This window comes from Triticum aestivum, chromosome 6D (genome assembly GCF_018294505.1).
Source record: "Triticum aestivum cultivar Chinese Spring chromosome 6D, IWGSC CS RefSeq v2.1, whole genome shotgun sequence".
Taxonomy (NCBI): domain Eukaryota; kingdom Viridiplantae; phylum Streptophyta; class Magnoliopsida; order Poales; family Poaceae; genus Triticum; species Triticum aestivum.
In genome coordinates this window covers 123,898,614-123,916,791 of record NC_057811.1, presented here as the reverse complement: position 1 = coordinate 123,916,791, position 18,178 = coordinate 123,898,614, and the positions used below count along the sequence as shown (strand labels likewise).

At 48.7% G+C, this 18,178-nt stretch overlaps 2 protein-coding genes across 3 annotated transcripts; one reads left to right on the top strand and one right to left on the bottom strand.

Annotated features, from left to right (window-relative positions):
* The first annotated feature begins 768 nt into the window (after nt 1-768).
* On the top strand, nt 769-5,999 carry LOC123144036 (homeobox protein knotted-1-like 2). 2 transcript variants are annotated; one of them, XM_044563050.1, is made up of 6 exons: nt 769-1,161; nt 1,824-1,944; nt 4,775-4,965; nt 5,076-5,207; nt 5,289-5,425; nt 5,526-5,999. In XM_044563050.1, the coding sequence occupies exons 1-6, from the start codon at nt 856-858 to the stop codon at nt 5,527-5,529; spliced, it is 891 nt and encodes a 296-aa protein (XP_044418985.1). In that variant the 5' UTR covers nt 769-855; the 3' UTR covers nt 5,530-5,999. The 2 variants fall into 2 exon arrangements, with proteins under 2 accessions (XP_044418985.1, XP_044418984.1); XM_044563049.1 differs by having other exon boundaries at nt 5,515-5,999.
* Nucleotides 6,000-12,334: 6,335 nt separating this feature from the next.
* LOC123141323 (uncharacterized) lies at nt 12,335-13,341 on the bottom strand. The gene is made up of 2 exons (XM_044560499.1): nt 13,218-13,341; nt 12,335-13,061 (listed from the first exon to the last, which is right to left on the bottom strand). The coding sequence occupies exons 1-2, from the start codon at nt 13,237-13,239 to the stop codon at nt 12,634-12,636; spliced, it is 450 nt and encodes a 149-aa protein (XP_044416434.1). The 5' UTR covers nt 13,240-13,341; the 3' UTR covers nt 12,335-12,633.
* Nucleotides 13,342-18,178: the final 4,837 nt, after the last annotated feature.

The following is an 18,178-nucleotide window of genomic DNA, read 5'->3' as shown; positions in this document are numbered from 1 at the left end:
TGTTCTAGTTCCGGTGATGTTTTCTCTGCACCATATGGTGTCAATGTGGATGATTTCGATGCGGGAGTTGGAACAAGCGACGGAGGTGGCTACGGTGGCGCCGATGAACTTCAAGATGGACTCCATGGCGCGGAGTGAAGATCGACCCCCAAGATGATGCCGGACATGGGCGCAAACCTTTGCATGCCCTCTTTTGCGTAATGAACTTCGCTTTTATTTACCCGCAAACTGTTTATGTCATTTGAATTTGAACTTGTTGGTGAAATCCTATGTCAAATTCTAGATTTACAGTTTTTCTGTTTGAGGGTCGTTGCGCTGGTGCCTGAGCAGAACCCGCATAGCCGACCCGTAAAAAAGCATATTCCGCGAATATTTTTTTTACGGATTCGTTTGTGGGTCTGCATCTGTGCCGGCCCGCAAAAGCGATTTTGCGCGAACTGCAAACGCGTTTTGCGGGCCAGCGGAATGCGGGGTCTGCTAGAGTTGCTCTTACTTACATAAAGTTGTTTTTATTTTCATAGATTTTTTAATACTAGTAATTTGGTCTCCACGCCGGCCAGCAGCTGTATCTCCTCGTCGGTATCGACGCCGTAGGGGGCACGTCTCTGCAGTCCACACCTCACATACTTTGACGAGCTCGTCGTCTCGCTCGCTCGCGGACAGTCGTCAGCCGCGACAAGGACGCCAACCCACCCTGCCATCCGTCATCCACTCCGCCCGTCCCTCCCACCCCCACCAACCAAAACCCACAACCGCCGAGGTCGTTGCGCCTCCCCTCCCCCCGAGCGCCTCCGCCCCCGCCCCCGCCCGCCCCCCTCCCCCTCGCCACCCGACGACGCGGCGACGGAGGGCTCGATGTCGTTCCACTACCCGGACCACGGGCTCGCGATGGACGCGGCGGCGGCCGCCGCGGCCGCTGCCTCGTCGCCAAACCCTAGCTTCTCCCCCGGCGGCGGCGGCGGGGAGAGGGAGAAGGCGGCCATCGCGGCCCACCCGCTGTACGAGCGGCTCCTGGAGGCCCACGTCGCCTGCCTCCGCGTCGCCACCCCCGTCGACCAGCTCCCCCGCATCGACGCGCAGATCGCGGCCCGCCCGCCCCCGCTCGCCGCCGCCGCCGCCGCGGGCGGGCCCTCCGGAGGCGAGGAGCTCGACCTCTTCATGGTATCTATGGCCTTCACGCCGCTGCCTATTTTTTTCCTGCGTTGCCACTGGGTGCCGTACATGTCTTCTATATATGCTTCGTGTGAACAATTGGAATTCGGAATAGAGAGAAATTGGGATAAAATTTGTGTAGGTTTTGATTAGGGCTAGTGATGGATTTGTGATGTGCTCCTTATGGTGAATTGGAGGGTCGATCTGACTAGTGGTTGCTGGTTATTTTAACAACACTACCAAATAGCCTTATGGATTTGTTTGTATGAATGAGACATGAAACCAAAGCAGATACAGCATATATCTTAGACTAAGGTTCATCGATATAGTGGCACCATATACTTGTTGAAGCAGTTAAGATACGCCATGGGTCATTGGTGGGCCTTTTTGTGGTATTAACAGCTTATTTGGCACACCTGAAATGTCATACTAGTTTACCTGCTCGCCTGTATGAATTGCCCATTTCTGTCTTTACTTCGGTCTTCTTTTGTAGTGCCCTTACGGCTACTGATCATCTAAAATGCTTGTATGTCGCATAACTAGAATTTCCTTTACTTTTCTGAAACTTGTATATCTTCTAAGAAATGAATATGTTGCTTACATCTAGCATAATGTTTTTTTCTGTGTACAATCCTTCTTATGGTTTCTAATTATCCTTCATTGGCTTGCAGACACATTATGTATTGCTTCTCTGTTCATTTAAAGAACAACTCCAGCAGCATGTACGTGTTCATGCAATGGAAGCAGTGATGGGTTGTTGGGAGCTTGAACAATCCTTACAAAGTCTAACAGGTAAATGAAAGCTTTTATCTGTGTATATTGCTTGAGCAGAGTAGCAGAAATTCTCCAGTATATAGTATGTAGTTATTTATAATGTGGAAACCAAAAAGCGTGGTGGCTAGTGAAAAGTGGAAGAAAAATGGATATCAGGCGGATAACATAATTAAAATTTAAAAAGGTTTCACACTGTAAACTTTGAGCGATAGGATTAACTGATTTAAGGAATTTCCAACTATCATAGGCCTACCTTTGATGCTTATGAGCTTCCGTTGTATGTTATTATACTTATATTCCTTACGATCCAAGAAAGGACCGGGTTCCACTATCGTACCAATAAAGGTGCACTGATCCAGTGCAAAAACAGAAAACAAAAGCAGTTCAGCTACCGCCCTAACACTAGCAGCACTAGAGGTTCGATCTAGATTTACAGCCAGAGAGGCATACAGCACCAAGGGCTGCAAAAGCGTCACTCCAGCCAACACCGCGTACAAAAGATGCCTAACACCTAAGCCAACCAGCAACTTTCAGGATCATGAACAGCAAGAGCGAGCATCCATCAAAACACTCTCGGTCATCAAGTGCACCGTGAGAAGGATCAACAGTTGGACCATCTCCTTCAGCAGGCCCAGGATGAGTAATATGCAGGGTTTCACCTCCAGCTTCATGCGCACCATCATCATGCAGGGCAGGCGCTTCAAGTTGCAGTGCCACTGCCCCCATTTCCAGGGCTGCTCGATCATCGGCATTTTGAAGACCTGCCCAATACAACAGGAAATATCACAACTGCACGAGTAGCAAATTATTTCCGCAGGTGATCTAATTAATTTTTTTATTTTAAAACAAGCTCAGCATCTAAGCTGCACATATCCCAGCATAATGCTGCAAGGCCAACAATCTGGACCTTCTGATTGGCAGGAAGATTCCTGGGTATCCACCAAAAATACTTTGAGAAACACCAGGCCTGCCCCTACATCAATCCATCTGCTCCAAACACCACATGTATTTAGCAGCAGGCCAGCCAAAGTACAAGCGGTGAATGCTCTATGTTGAGGACAAAAGCCACGCAGAGGGTTCCTGCCCATGGCCTTTTTACCATGTTGTCCTTGGTTACTATGGGATTATGCCAGATCAGCCAGAACCAAATTTTAATCTTTTCTGGAATTTTGGCTTTTCAAAGATGCTTAATGATCAATCAGGACCATAATCTGATATGTGCGTATAAACAGTGAACTTGCCAGCTTGGCCCTAGGGATGCAAGCGGACGGCATCCGCATGTCCGCGACCGTCTGCGGACAGAAAGTTTGCACTAACACGGTTATTGAAGTAATGAAGATTAGTGCAATTTTTGCTTCACGGACGCCGTCCGCTCGCATCCATGTCCAGCAGGGTACAAATGCGTTTTTGTTCAGAGCCACCCTGAGCTCAGTTCGCAGTACTGCAGCCTGTCCTTGCAAATCTCCCCCCAACCATCTCCTAAAGTTACATTGCCACCCTCTATCTGCCCTTTGCCTGACACTGCACCCAAGATCATTACTGACTGCAAACAGGTCAGGATTGTTTTGGCTCAGAAGCCTAGAGCTGCGCCAAGTATATCTTCCCGGAAGCCAGTCTGCCTTTTATATTTTCATAACTCCGCTAAGCAGATACCAAGATATGACGTTTACCAAATCAGCCCAACATGCTGTATCAGCAGCACTTCTAGCAACCTGTCAAATCCTAGATTGTATTTTTTTAATTCTTTCTCATAATCTCTTGCCACATCCCTTCACTTTTCGCTAAATTCCACCTCCACCTACACAACAGGGTGATATTGAATTCATCAGATGTGGTACTGGCCCAACAAATAAATCATTTTGCTGTGCCAGCTGAACTTTATGCAGGCAACTTGCAGCAAAATTAAAGAGAAAAAGAGACCCCTTCCCCCCCTCCCCGCCTCACCTCTTTACAACTGCCAAAATAACATTAAGTTTGACACTCAAAAGTACCATTCATGACCACAGATCTGACCATATGGTATTATACTTACGCCGTGCATTTCAAATTATAAAACGCCTTGGAATTTGCAGAGGAATTACTAGTGAATCGGCCCTTGTAATTAAGGGGAAGGAAAGGTTGATAAATGAGGGAAACAACGAAAACAGCAGTAAATTAACATGAACATCTTATTATTGTAAAAATAGGCAGGATAATCTTTGTCCTTACAATTACAATATAAATGCTTTGTCCTTACAGTACAAAATATAAAGGGAGTATCTTCTTAGGTATACTAGCTAGTGCACATGTGGAAGCCACATTACTTAATTTACTGAAGTTATTTATGAAATCAAGACCCATTCATGAAATAGATATCAACAGTTAGTCTGGATTTGTTTAACATGCATTAAGTATCGAGCATATTTGGGTGGGAACTTTTAATCTGTTGTGATGAATGAATGATTAGGATGCTCCGGTCTGCCTGCCAAAGTCTTTTTTTCCCCATAGCTTAAATTTGACCTATGCTTGTACGTTTTTCGGCTTTCCGTTTTGTGTGCTTTTGTGGGCCACAGATGCCATAATTTTATGGTCATGTTCGAGGCTTCAGCAACAATTTTTATCAATCACAGCTTCAGCCACAGGGCAGACTATTGTATATAAAATACTGACAAGGAATTCACTTTGCATACCTTAATTTTTCGCTTTGGAACTTAATCTGCACATTTCTTAAGATGGTTTAGTCTTTCAGATGTTTCTATGTTTTACTATTAGAACACATGTTTTTTGAGGATAACCTAAAGAAAGTGTTGATTATCAGAAATAGAATAAATGGAAAACTGAGTTGTGCTTCTGTGGATTGATCCTGCAGGGGCATCTCCTGGTGAAGGCACTGGGGCGACTATGTCTGATGATGAAGATAACCAAGTGGATAGTGAGACCAACATGTTTGATGGAAGCGATGGATCAGATGGTATGGGCTTTGGTCCCCTGATATTGACTGAGGGTGAACGGTCTTTGATTGAACGTGTTCGACATGAGCTGAAGAGTGAGCTTAAACAGGTAATAACATTGCAGCCTACAAAGTGCTTCATTGCATCATTCATGGCTGAAGAGTGACCAACATGTTTGACGGAAACATTCATTGACTAACAAAAACTTCCTACCTCTAGGGGTACAAAGAAAAGCTGGTTGATATCAGGGAGGAGATCATGCGCAAGAGGAGAGCTGGTAAACTTCCCGGGGATACTGCAGCTACATTGAAAGCCTGGTGGCAAGCTCATTCCAAGTGGCCGTACCCTACCGTACGTGACACTACCATTTCCAAGCTTCATCTTGCTATTGGTTTCTGTCCATGACGAACAATTCCTGCCTGACCCATCCAGGAAGACGACAAGGCTCGCCTGGTGCAGGAGACGGGGTTACAACTGAAGCAGATTAACAATTGGTTCATCAACCAACGCAAAAGGAACTGGCACAGCAGCAACACAGCTTCCTCTAGCGAAAAGACCAAGAAGAAAAGGTAGCATACGGGAAAAGTCGTATTTTTCCTTATCCTTGACAACCTTGCACATTCTTGTTTATGGCTTCCCTTTATGCATGTAAAAAAAGAAACGTTACAGGTAATGACGGCACGGAGCAATCGTGGTAGACCGGGTCCCAGATGAAACAAACTAGATGTAAACTATACTTTTATCATGAAGATTGCTGCAGTATATCCTCTCCCTCTCTCTCCTCTTTCTTTCTGGTGGGGCAACTAGATACGAAGACGACCCGTTCGCAAGCAAGTTCAAAGGCAAAGAAGGTATCAATAATAGTTGACCAAAGGTGGTAGCGACTCCGGACGTACAGTGTGAGTGTTTTGCTAATGTAATTTGTGTAAGCCTGTGTTGTATAACCGAGGAACGGAAGGGAGCATTGTGCTGGTGTATGTACTTGTATATTCGATTCATCTTGTAACATTATGTTAGACAAACACGGATGGGGTGTTCTGTTGGTGTGATGTACGGTGTGGCATGGTCTGGAACGAAACCGTTTTGTTTGGGATGTATTGGAAGTGTGGAAGGCTAAGTTATGCAGTAGTATTTGTAAGCTCATATATACGGATGATAACTTGCACGACTAAGTTATGCAGTAGTATTTGTAAGCTCATATATACGGATGATAACTTGCATATGTACCTGCGAATGTGTTGGCTCTGCTCAGTGGTTCATACGTTCTGCCTTAAGGTGATATACGTGTAAATAAGAGTCATATATGTTAATATGTACTCCCTTCGTTCCAAAATAGATGACTCAACTTTGTACTAAAGTTAGTACAAAGTTGGGTCATCAATTTTGGAACGAAGGGAGTACTAGTTTTGTAGATTGAGTTGTCTTGTTTTGATTAACCAAACTGAATATGTAGCCACTGGTTAAAACAATATGTTTGTGTTTGGATTGTCAAACGGAGCACTTTCCTGGGTTCTGGGAGGCAGCAGATACGGCCAGACAAGCTACAACGCAAGCTAAAACTGCAATCTCTGTTTAAAGAACTTGCCATTAAAAACCTTTGCAAATGCCATGCTCTCAGGGCAGGTTTGCTGGCTTGTTTTTTTTTTTTTTACAAAGAATGTATTAATATCACTGAGATATCGATTACACCCAGTTTCTACGACAACGCAATGTAAGGCATTAGAAATGCACACAGGCCAAAAACAAAAAGTGAAGAAAAAAAATAGAAGACCCTGCTACAGTGATCAATTCCTTGTAACAGCAGCACAAACCACCATCAAGACAACACCCGAAGTTTAAATTCTCCACAAACGACGTCACAAAAAGAAAACAGTGCACAAGCGCCGTCGTCGTCCGATCATAGATCTTAGGTTTTCATCTTGGAGAAATCCGCGCTCTTAAACAACAATGCCTTCAACAAGACCACTGCAGGCACAACCAATTGAGGCCAGACCTTGGGTTTTCACCTTGAAAGCAAAGACACTGTGCTCCTCCTGTGCCGCCGCCTCCACTTACCGATGTCGCTGCTACTAGTCACGAAACACCACACAAAGTCTTCATCGCCAGCAAGACTCGGTCCATCGTTACTAGGCCTCAGACCTTAGCCACCATGACCTTCTCCGCTACTGTTTTCACCATAAAAATCGAAATACAGACATGTCCCATAATGTCAACATACAACAAAACTTCACGTCACACCTTCTTGAAACCACACGGGATGAAATAGGGATGCACATGACCGAATCCCTCTGATCCAGCAAGCTAGAGACGTCAAGCAAAACGCCTTCTTGACGCTAGAAGAACTCTAGGACCGTCTCCATTATTGAAGCAATACCAACAGGCCCCCACACCGCAGGTTAGAACAGCAGAGGAGAAAGCAACAGCGATACCGTATGCACGGACGCGCCACTCACCCCTGCCTCGTCGCTCCGGCTCACGCCAGGGCATGACCTGAAAGGCCACGGGAACCAGCGCCATGATCTCCTGGCGGCAACCGAAAAGCAGCGGCGAGCGCACCCCCGCCGCCAGATCGTCGCCACGGGAACCTCCTGCGACGAACCTCAGCTCGGGATCCCGTGATCCATCGCTCCTAGGCGCCGCCAGAACGATCCGCCTCCAGACCCATCATCCCCGGCGGAGGGAACGCCATCACCGCCACAAGGTTTGCTGGCTATTGCCAGTTCTAAATGTTAGAAGGAAGAGAGATGGATTGTTGCGGGATATGATGGATGTATTATTGAGCCTCGAGGGCGAGTATATATTGAGTACAAGACTTGGAGGGCAAGACGCCTCTCCTGGAGATAAGGTAGGAGATGGATTACAAATCCTAGACTACCAAATACATGTATCCCAAATATATCTCTAACACCCCCCGGCAGTCGTAGCTGTAGCGTTGCGAACAACAGGAGCATCGCGGACGGTCAGACTGGAGAGAGTAGCAGCCGACGGGCTGACATCACCCCGCAGTCGTAGCGGGAGCGTCGTGGACGGTGTCGCGTCGCGGACGCGTTGACTGTAGAGGAAGCCGACGAGTTGCTCAAGCGGATGATAGCCCTTTGTGCCGTTGTCGAGGTAGCCGAGAGCGTGGGTGGTGTAGCCGTGTCGAGGTAGCCGTGCAAATAATGCCATGGTCGATGTCGAGTCGGGGTGGCCGGTGTCGAGGAAGTCGCCGTGGAGCCGCGAGCGCAAGGAGGCGCCGTGTTAGTTATAGGCGCAGCGGTACCGAAGTAGTGGTGCACCGGGAAGAAGACGGTGTTGACGAAGCGTCGCGCCGGGTTTGCCAAACCCGGGGACACGTCGTAGATGAAGGCACGCGTCGGTGTTGCTAGCACCGGGCATGCGTAGACGGACGGAGACGAAGTTGACGAAGCGCCGACCAGGCTTGCCAGGCCCGGGGACACGTCGTGGATGAAGGCACGCATCGGTGTTGCCAGCACCGGGCATGCGTAGACGAGGGACCTGCACGAGCTTGAAAGCACAAGTGCTCCCTAGGTGGTTTTGGTAATTAATGTCAACATATCTCTTGTTGGACTAATGTTTCTACCTAGTATGTTTCAGATAAGTTCAACAATGGAGTGGCATGGACTAGAGGATGTGGAACCCCTTCAAAGTGATAAAGACAAAGGATTGGCTCAAGCTCAAAGCTCAGGACTCTACATTTTCTATTTTAGTGATCCAAGATCACATTGAGTCCATAGGGAAGCCAATACTATTAAGAAGGGACGAGGTGTTGCTTAATGGCTTGCTTGATCAAAGTGCTTAGTGATATGCTCCAAAGCCCTCAACCACTTCCTCACTTTCAAATATGTCTCAAACCAAAAGTCAATCTCGGCCCCACCGATTCTTTCTATCCGGCGCCACCGAGTTCACTTGACATAGCCACTGCCACAAACCCTAGTCTTTTCGGTCTCACCGATAGGGATCTCGGTCTCACCGAGATGGGATTGCAAACTCTCTGTTGCCTATTGCAATAACCTCGGTCTCACCGAGATATGCGATCGGTCCCACCGAGTTCGCAATGCAAACTCTCTGTCACCCCTTCGTAACGTTTTGGTCTAACCGAGATGAGCGAATCGGTCCCACCGAGTTTGCCTGACCAACTCTCTGTTTGACTATTACCAAAATCGGTCCCACCGAGTTTGTGTAATCGGTCTCACCGAGATTACGTTATGCCCTAACCCTAATGATATCGGTCCCACCGAGTTGACATGTCGGTCCCACCGAAACACCTAACGGTCACATTATGAACCAATTCGGTCTGACCGAGTTCTCTGAATCGGTCCCACCGAGTTTGGTGATTTGTGTGTAACGGTTAAATTTTGTGTGGAGGCTATATATACCCCTCCACACACTCTTCATTCGTGGAGAGAGCCATCAGAACATGCCTACACTTCCAATACATATTTTCTGAGAGAGAACCACCTACACTTGTGTTGAGGTCAAGATATTCCATTCCAACCACATAAATCTTGATCTCTAGCCTTTCCCAAGTTGCTTTCCACTCAAATCTTTTTTCTACCAAATCCAATCCTATGAGAGAGAGTTGAGTGTTGGGGAGACTATCATTTGAAGCACAAGAGCAAGGAGTTCATCATCAACACACCATTTGTTACTTCTTGGAGAGTGGTGTCTACTAGATTGGCTAGGTGTCACATGGGAGCCTCCGACAAGATTGTGGAGTTGAACCAAGGAGTTTGTAAGGGCAAGGAGATCGCCTACTTCGTGAAGATCTACCCTAGTGAGGCAAGTCCTTCGTGGGTGACGGCCATGGTGGGATAGACAAGGTTGCTTCTTCGTGGACCCTTCGTGGGTGGAGCCCTCCGTGGACTCGCGCAACCGTTACCCTTCGTGGGTTGAAGTCTCCATCAACGTGGATGTACGATAGCACCACCTATCGGAACCACGGATAAAAAATCTCCGTGTCTTCAAATTGCGTTTGCACACTCCAATCCCTTCTCTTTACATTCTTGCAACTTGCATGCTTTACTTTCCGCTGCTCATATACTCTTTGTATGCTTGCATGCTTGCTTGATATGTATTGTGAATGTTCAAACTTGTGCTAATACTCCACTTCAACTTAAGAGATTAAAAACTGCAACTTTTCTTGATTAGAGTCTATTCACCACCCCATCTAGACACCTCTTCTCGATCCTTTCAGAGCTGTACGCCATGTCGGAGAAGTCGGAGGGGCCAGCAGAGAAGAACTTGACGACGATTGCGGCGTCCATCGGCGCGGGGCCGATGTCACCAACGGTGGTCGGAGTAGACGAAGTGGTCGGGGTAGATGACGGCGACGCTGCCGACGGGCTGGTGCTTGGACGAAGACGAAGGGGGTGGACGGATGGCGGCGGCTAGGAAGGTAGCGGCGGAGGCCAAAGAAGAGCGGCGGCAACGGCTAGGTTAGGAGTGCGGCGGCGGTGCTCGAAGTAGGCGAAGAACCCTTATAGCGTGAAGAAGACCGGTGCGGACGGTGGCGTTCCCGCGCCAAGGAAGACAGCGCGACGCATATCACGGGAGGTCGACACGCGGTGTCGGCGGAGCGGACCGCGGCGCTACTGCCCGAAGGGGCGACGCAGCGGCGGCAGGCGGTTCGAGGCGACGGCGGGGACCGCTGGCCGCGACGCTGCGGCCCGAAGGGGCGACGCAATGGCAGTTCGCGAGTCAGTGCAGCCGCGGGGACGGCCTCGGGGCGGCAGCGGGGACTGCGTATCGTGACACTACGGCCCGAAGGGGCGACGCAGCGGCAACGCACAAGTCGATGCAGCCACGAGGAGAACCACGGGGCGGCGGCGCGGCGGCCCGACGGGGCGACGCAGCGGCAGCCCGATGCTCGATCGATGGAGAGGCGCGCTGAACTCGGGGACGATCTTCACAGGATCCGCGGAGGCGCGCGTAACCGACGGGCCAGATCGGTCGCGCAGCGTAGATGAGGCGGATCGCGGCGGCGAGCGGGTGATCAAGCCAATCGCGCGCGAGGTCGGGGACGCCGCTCAGTGGAGGCGTGGTGGCGGCCGAGTCCGAGATGAAGCCAGCGACGACGGACGTCGTGCGGACAAGCTTGTCAGCACCGGCACCCGGGCTGCCAAAGCAACGCCGGCGCCCGGGCAGCGAGGCCCGAGCGACCAACGGAGCAGTGGCGCCCGAGTTGAGGCAGCCGACGAGCCTGACGCAGCCGTCCCGACGCAACCGAGGACGAGGCCGGCGAGGTAGACTGCCGGGCCGCCATGCAGACACGGCGGAGGCGGGTGATGTGGATCGATGGGCGGGCCGGCGCGCAAGCGACGGCTATGATTGGCCGTCGCATAGCGCGAGGCCGCCGGGTCGGGGCGATGCAGGTGTCCCGGTTGGACCAGGGCGATGACGGCCGGCGCAGGGCGACGAACGGACCGATACGCGGACGGCGGCTGGCCCTGACGGGCCGCCTCGGCGCACGTGGCCGCCGGGTCGGAGGAGAAGCCGGCTGGGCGCGTCGGGGTCGGAGTAGAGGCGCTCCAGGTCGACGGCAGCGGTGGGCGACGCAAACCGATCAAAAATAGATCGGAAAACCAAAAAAAAACCGCACGATCAAGATGACCGGTGGGAGAGAGAAAACCCCGGAGCAAGGCTCGGGGAAAAGACTCTCTAGGGCAGCCGGTCAACACGACCGGCGGACGAACCCTAGGTACGGGCGGCCCGGCCCCCGGCGGCGGTCATGGAGGCCGACCGCCCCGGGGGCGGCGCGCGGGTGCGGAAGCGGCGGCGGCTAGGGTTTAGGATCAACTTGCGATAGATACCATATTATATTAGAAGGGAGAGAGAGAGGGATTGTTGCGGGATATGATGGATATATTATTGAGCCTCGAGGGCGAGTATATATTAAGTACAAGATTTGAAGGACAAGACGCCTCTCCCTGAAGATAAGGTAGGAGACAGATTACAAATCCTAAACTATCAAATACATGTATCCCAGATATATCTCTAACACTAAATATTTTGCAGCGTCAAAACCGACCAAACTAGACCTCCAAGCACCAAGCTTCTTGCTGTTGACTCTGGTCCATTGCGAAGAAGCGAAGTAGAATCGTCGGATTCCTTGATTCTCCACCGTCAAAACCGACCAAACTAGACCTCCCAAGTACCAAGCTTCTTGTCGACTCTGGTCCATTGCGAAGAAGCGAAGTAGAATCGTCGGATTCCTCCATTCTGGCGTCCAGAGCAAGCGCAAGCGCATATACTCCTATTATCCTGTACTCCCTTCGTTTGAAATTCGAAATGAATGTATCTAGAACTAAAATACATGTAGATACATGTAGTAATCCCTATCATGACAGCAGAGACTAAAATACCGATTCTCATAATCTTGTCTAATGAACCTAGCCGGTCGGTACTTGTGGGTTTTAGAGCCCCCGGGACACACATTGTCCCTTTTCACTCATTGAAGCTTAATAAAGTGTGTTCCCTAAAAAAAAGTGTGTTGGCCTAAGAAAAAAAAACTAAACCTCTCGATTCACTGCAACCCCTAAGTAACAGCATTCTTTTTGTCGCAAAAAAAAGTAACAGCGTTCTTCCGTCTAAACTAAGAAATCATTAAGGTGAAAGAAAATGCAGGCCGTTATAAAACAGACAGAAGCATCACGACGTTTACAACCAAATCACATATATATCAAACACTATTCATGAAAAAAAAATACGACACTAACATTATTCATACTATTTTTCATTCATAAAAATCTTCCAAAACATCGCACACGACCACACATCACCACACGGACACGCCAACACCCCAACCGAGACGAGCTGCGTCGTACGAACGGCACCACTGCGAAGCGAATCCACCGTACGCTCCAACATTCACAGCGGCCGCCCTCCCGGTGAACCGGCGCGGATCGGCACGGCGCGGTGCCCTGCTCGCCGCCGGGGACCAGTTCGCGTCGTCGATCTGCACGCCGTGCCTGCTCCTCATCAGGCGGATGAGCGCGTCGGCGGCGCCCTGGGCCACGGCCCCGGCCACCCGCAGCACGGTCCTGCACCAAGGGTGGCACCGCAGGGGGACCGTGGCCTGCACGGTGCTCAGGTACCCGTCCGACAGCCACTGCGTCGCGTACGCCGCCGGCGAGCCGCCGACCTGCCGGAGGACCTCGGCCAGCATGAGGCGGCGCGGGATCTGGACCACGACGCCTGCTTGCCCTACACATTGAACCGGTCGGCTACTCGTCAAACAAACTAATACCATAATACAGTATTATATAAACTACTACTAGTAGGAAATGCAAGCAGACATTCTCTGTTGCACAGCGCACTGTATGTACGCACGGACGAACGGCGGGGAACGGAACGGCGTACCGATTTTCGCACGAGAATCCATCGATGACGACGCACAAAACCTCGCAGATCACCGGTGACGACGAATTAAAGGCTACGCAGACCTACGGGTGTAGGTGACACGACCTACTGCTTTACTCTCTCGCGCAAGCTAAGGAGTCCACGCAGAGTGCCAGGTTACTTATACAGATGGACCGAACCGACATATGTGAGTGGACAAATGGCGGCAGATAGCACACATGGACAACACGTACCATCACGCAGCTTCGCCTTGCCGCGTGCGAGCGACACGCAATAGGCAAACGTGTAAACTTCTGACCGACCCTACGACAGAATGGCCGGTTCGCCACGGCAAGGAACACGCAGCCAGAAGAAAAAAAAATTACGCATCGCCGACCATACATCAAAGTAGCTCACCAAGCGTCCAAGACTCCAAGCCCCGAAAGTGCTCTTCTGATCCCGGAGAGCTGGGATCCAAAAGGAAACGGCAGAAAACGAAAATCAGCCATTTCCTTTTAGCAGCAGTGCTACCTACTCTTTAAACCTTCGAGGCTGCATGGAGAGCTGGGAATAGAACCTCCGGTTGCTCCCTGGTTGAGCTGCATGTGGTCCTCGTATTGGCTCCCGGCCTGCGCGTTTCTGGCCATCGGATCAAGCTTGGAGCGATCATAGCCATTGGTTCAGACATACAAAAATCTCTAGCGCTTTTCCTATACATTCACTCATCACGTCCTGCGGCTCCATCTCCACTCTTTACATGGAGTTGCTCGGCTGACTGCGGGAGAGGATGTATAGCACGCAGGTCTCACGGCACGCAGTCCATCAGGCGTGTTTTTATTTTTGCTTCCGAATTACAAATTTTATATCTTTTGAACAAAAAGTTCAAACTAAGTTTTGTTTTCATATTGGTGTTTCTCGTGACGAGGGATTTCAAATAAGACCCGTTTAAAACACATTTTGATAAATTTTAAAAATAAATGTTAAGTTTCAACTCTTGAAACTTAGTACACACAAAGAATAAAATTATACTTTTTTTGCCTACGACCAAAAAAAAAATATCTATGAAACTTGATAAAAGCGAGTGAGAGATTCGTAAGTTTCGGATAAAAAACCATAAGTTTCAAGCTTACTGTGCCCTCGTGCGGTATACAACTACTTCGCAAATCGTGAGGCAATCAAGCGACCGAGCAGGTCTTGGCAGGTGCATGCCCCGGCACCTGCGTGCCCCTGCAAATTTGCCGGCCGACCGCGCTCCCTTCACTACCCTCCTTGATGTCCTATCTATCGCGTGTGCTTTCTCTCATGTCAAGGGATTTTCGCCGGGTCTTTAAAGCGGTTGGTACATAGATTTGTAGTTTAAAGAGCGCCACATCAAGTCAACGAAGACTATAGAAGGTCAAAGACACATGATGTTGTAGCGTGTGCTTTCTCTCATGTCAAGGGATTTTCGCCGGGTCTTTAAAGCGGTTGGTACATAGATTTGTAGTTTAAAGAGCGCCACATCAAGTCAACGAAGACTATAGAAGGTCAAAGACACATGATGTTGTAGCGTGTGCTTTCTCTCATGTCAAGGGATTTTCGCCGGGTCTTTAAAGCGGTTGGTACATAGATTTGTAGTTTAAAGAGCGCCACATCAAGTCAGCGAAGACTATAGAAGGTCAAAGACACATGATGTTGTAGGGTGGATACCCTAAGTGGAGATCTTTCACGAATTGAAGGGGAATTCCCCGAAGAACATGAAGAACGCAAAGAACATAAAGGGGAAATCACAAGAGGAACACTCAAGAATAAGTCCAATCACACATCCACTAGATCAACAAACACATGAGGTTCACAAGGTACAAGAACAATCAAATGGAAACAAGATACATGGTAAAGTTCATCCCAAACCCTATGAAGGAGATGAGGTCTTGATGATCTAGATAGATCCTTCCCACAAGGGGGTCTTGAGTCCCTAAGGACCTTCTCCAATGGAGGCCTTGAACTCCAATTGAGTCTTCTCTCTCTTAAGAGGAATCCCACAAGGGGAGATACATGAGCTAAGCTCTAATGTCTAGATCTATTCTTAGCTATCCCTAAATGGAGGAGGAGTATATATAGGTCCAAGGCATGAAGGGATAAGGAGGGACGAAATGAGGATACATGGGCAAAGCCCAACAGCCACACGCAGGAGGCCCCGTGCACACGGGGTAAATGGAGCCCGTGCGCACGGGGTGTCCAGCGACCTAACGCCTTAGCCCGTGCGCACGGGCTTGTACCATGGGCACGGGGTTCCCGTGTGCACGGGGTCTAGGGGCCCGTGCGCACGGGGTGTCCTGAAGCTTGCAGCATGTCTTCTCGTGGACTCCCGTCGGTGCAGGTGGAACCTCACATTCTCCTTGACGGTCCCTTCTTTGTTTCTAGGCTTCTCTCGTGGATGGTGTAAGCGCTCGCTTGTGGATGACCTCCTCCATGGCGCGTTCATCATTAGGCTCAAACCTATATGGGCACATGGTAGGACGGTCAAGTAGTATACCATCCTCAAGGGAACTAAGAGGACATGCATTAAGCATGGAATTCACCTTACTATGATAGAAGTAGGAGTTGGGCGTGTCTCTTAGCAATGGAACTCTTGACATGGTGATGTCCGTAGGATGCTCCCCATCTTCCCCCCCCCCCTTGGGAAAGATCCGTCCTCGGATCAAAAAGCAAATCACCATGGGAAAGAGATGATGTCGCCGTGTGAAAGTGGACGATCACCAAGCACTCATCATCTTGAAGCTCGAAATGAGCACTCTCTAATGTCGCACCATCTTGTGATTCCTTCAAAAGGAGCAAGGGCAACAAACACTTGGAAAAATAAATGTGGTTAGCGTTAGTGCAAAACCAAGCATTCAAGAGGTGATTCACCCAACAAGTGTCGTCATCAAGTATAGCATATGGTGTGACAAATGATTGTGTCAAGGCATGTAAGCACATAGATTGAGCACATGTAAAATCATCATGGAAACAATCATGCAAAGGTGAGGTAAAGATGCTAATATGTGTGACAAGTGAACACGCATATACCTTCAGGTCATAGTAAGCATGCACAAAGTGCTCAACAAAAGGTCTATGGTAGGCATATGAATCATTCACAACACCAAATATAGTGAGATATCTAAACACATGGGGCAAGACAATCCAAACATAATGTGCATGGGGTGTGGTGAAGATAGGCTGACACTCAACACAAATGAGATAGCACTTGTGCAATATGTGTGAGGTAATCAAGTCATGCAAGTTAGTAGTGCGAAGATACAACATACTAGAGGTAATCATGGCAATCATGTCATGTGTGCAAATAGTAGGCATAGTCGCTGCACATGACATATGACAAGCATGAACACAAGATATGATCAAAGGATCATCACAGGCATTGGGCACAAAGCAAACATGGCAATAACAAGCAATATCTCCACCAAGCTTGCAAATACCCATAGAAGTACTAGAATCAAGTGTCATGTGAGATAGAAACTATGGGTCACAAATGCATGGCAAAGGCATAGAAATGGGCATATCATGCAAAGTGAACATGGCAACATGGGCATAAAGTGAGAAGTGATATATAACCCATAACCATGTGAGGGCCATGTAGAAGAGATGCGCGAAGTCTTTACGCGAAGGGAGCGGTGGGAATGAAAATCCAACCAAATCTTCATTGCTCTCTAGAAATCGTTTCGTCAACTCGTGCTCTTGCGAGGTTGACGAGTAAGTGTGTGTACCTACACAACAAATAGGCAAACAAAACAAAGTGTGTGTGTGGTAAATGTACACATCATCCATCATAATGTGTATGTGCATATTAGTGTTAGCACAAGATAAACATCGCTCAAAGAAATTTGAGGCACAGTAGAGAAAACATGTCATCCATCATGCAATGATAGTTATTGTGTTCAACATGATTAGGACGCTAACTATAGCAAGTGTGTGGCAAAATAATAGCATTTGTATTCATGGGGTGCATATGGTGTACACAATCATGGGAATCATGCAATTCATAGGATGTAGAAAAATCTCCTAATAGTATGACGAAACTATGGGGGTCTCCTCAAGAGCAATAGTGGAAGCATAATATGAAGAAAACATGGCAAAAATGCATGTCCGAAGCTAGGTGGCCATGGCATGGCATATGAGATAAATGATGCAAAGGGAGCATATCAATATCATCACAAGAAAAACAAATGCCAATAACTATAGGATTGTCATCTATGCCATATATACAAATTGGGTTCATTTTAATGGCATATGCATAGTCACTACGATGAGATTGCAAATAAGACATATGATTGATCTCATGCATAGCACATGACAAGTCAAGCGGATTGTCGAACATGATGTGACCAAGATAGTTATGACAAGAAATCCTATGTAACATGGCATCACAACTAATAGACTCCACATGGCAATCATCAAACTCATCATAAATGGGTAAATCATCGCATGGGGAAATCATACTAGCATGAAGCATGGTAATAGGTTGATCAACATCATGCAAGCAATCAATTTCCAGAATGTCCACTAGTGGGACAAGAGCATCACCTTCACCTATGTTACCTATGTCATTCCACTCATGTGGTGTAGGTGAGGTGGCAAGGACCAACTCGTGGTCATCGTCATCGTGATGGAACCATGTGGGGGGGGGGTGCATCATAGTCCACCATGGCCATCGTCTTGTCCATAGGAAGGACGAAGTCATCGAGGATCGGCGTGTCATCATATATGGGATCTGGCACCAAATGAGAAGACACAACAGAGGTAGAGGTTAAGTCATCAGAGATCGAAATGGCCTCACATGCCCTATCAACTACCTCACTCTCTCTATATGGTGGCGGCTCACTCACTCTCTCAAGGTAGGTGCACTCAAACTCACATATGGTGGAGTCAATCAAATCGCTCAAGTGGTGGTGGTGGTGGCTCTCCTCACATGGGAATTGGGGCAACTCATCATATATGGGGCTAGT

Coding starts and splice junctions, on each gene's coding strand:
- LOC123144036 (XM_044563049.1), top strand. CDS start 856: ATGTCGTTCCACTACCCGGACCACGGGCTCGCGATGGACGCGGCGGCG. Junction 1,945..4,774: donor ATCCTTACAAAGTCTAACAG/GTAAATGAAAGC, acceptor TTGATCCTGCAG/GGGCATCTCCTGGTGAAGGC. Junction 4,966..5,075: donor TGAAGAGTGAGCTTAAACAG/GTAATAACATTG, acceptor TCCTACCTCTAG/GGGTACAAAGAAAAGCTGGT.
- LOC123141323 (XM_044560499.1), bottom strand. CDS start 13,239: ATGGATTCTCGTGCGAAAATCG. Junction 13,062..13,217: donor GGATTCTCGTGCGAAAATCG/GTACGCCGTTCC, acceptor TTCAATGTGTAG/GGCAAGCAGGCGTCGTGGTC.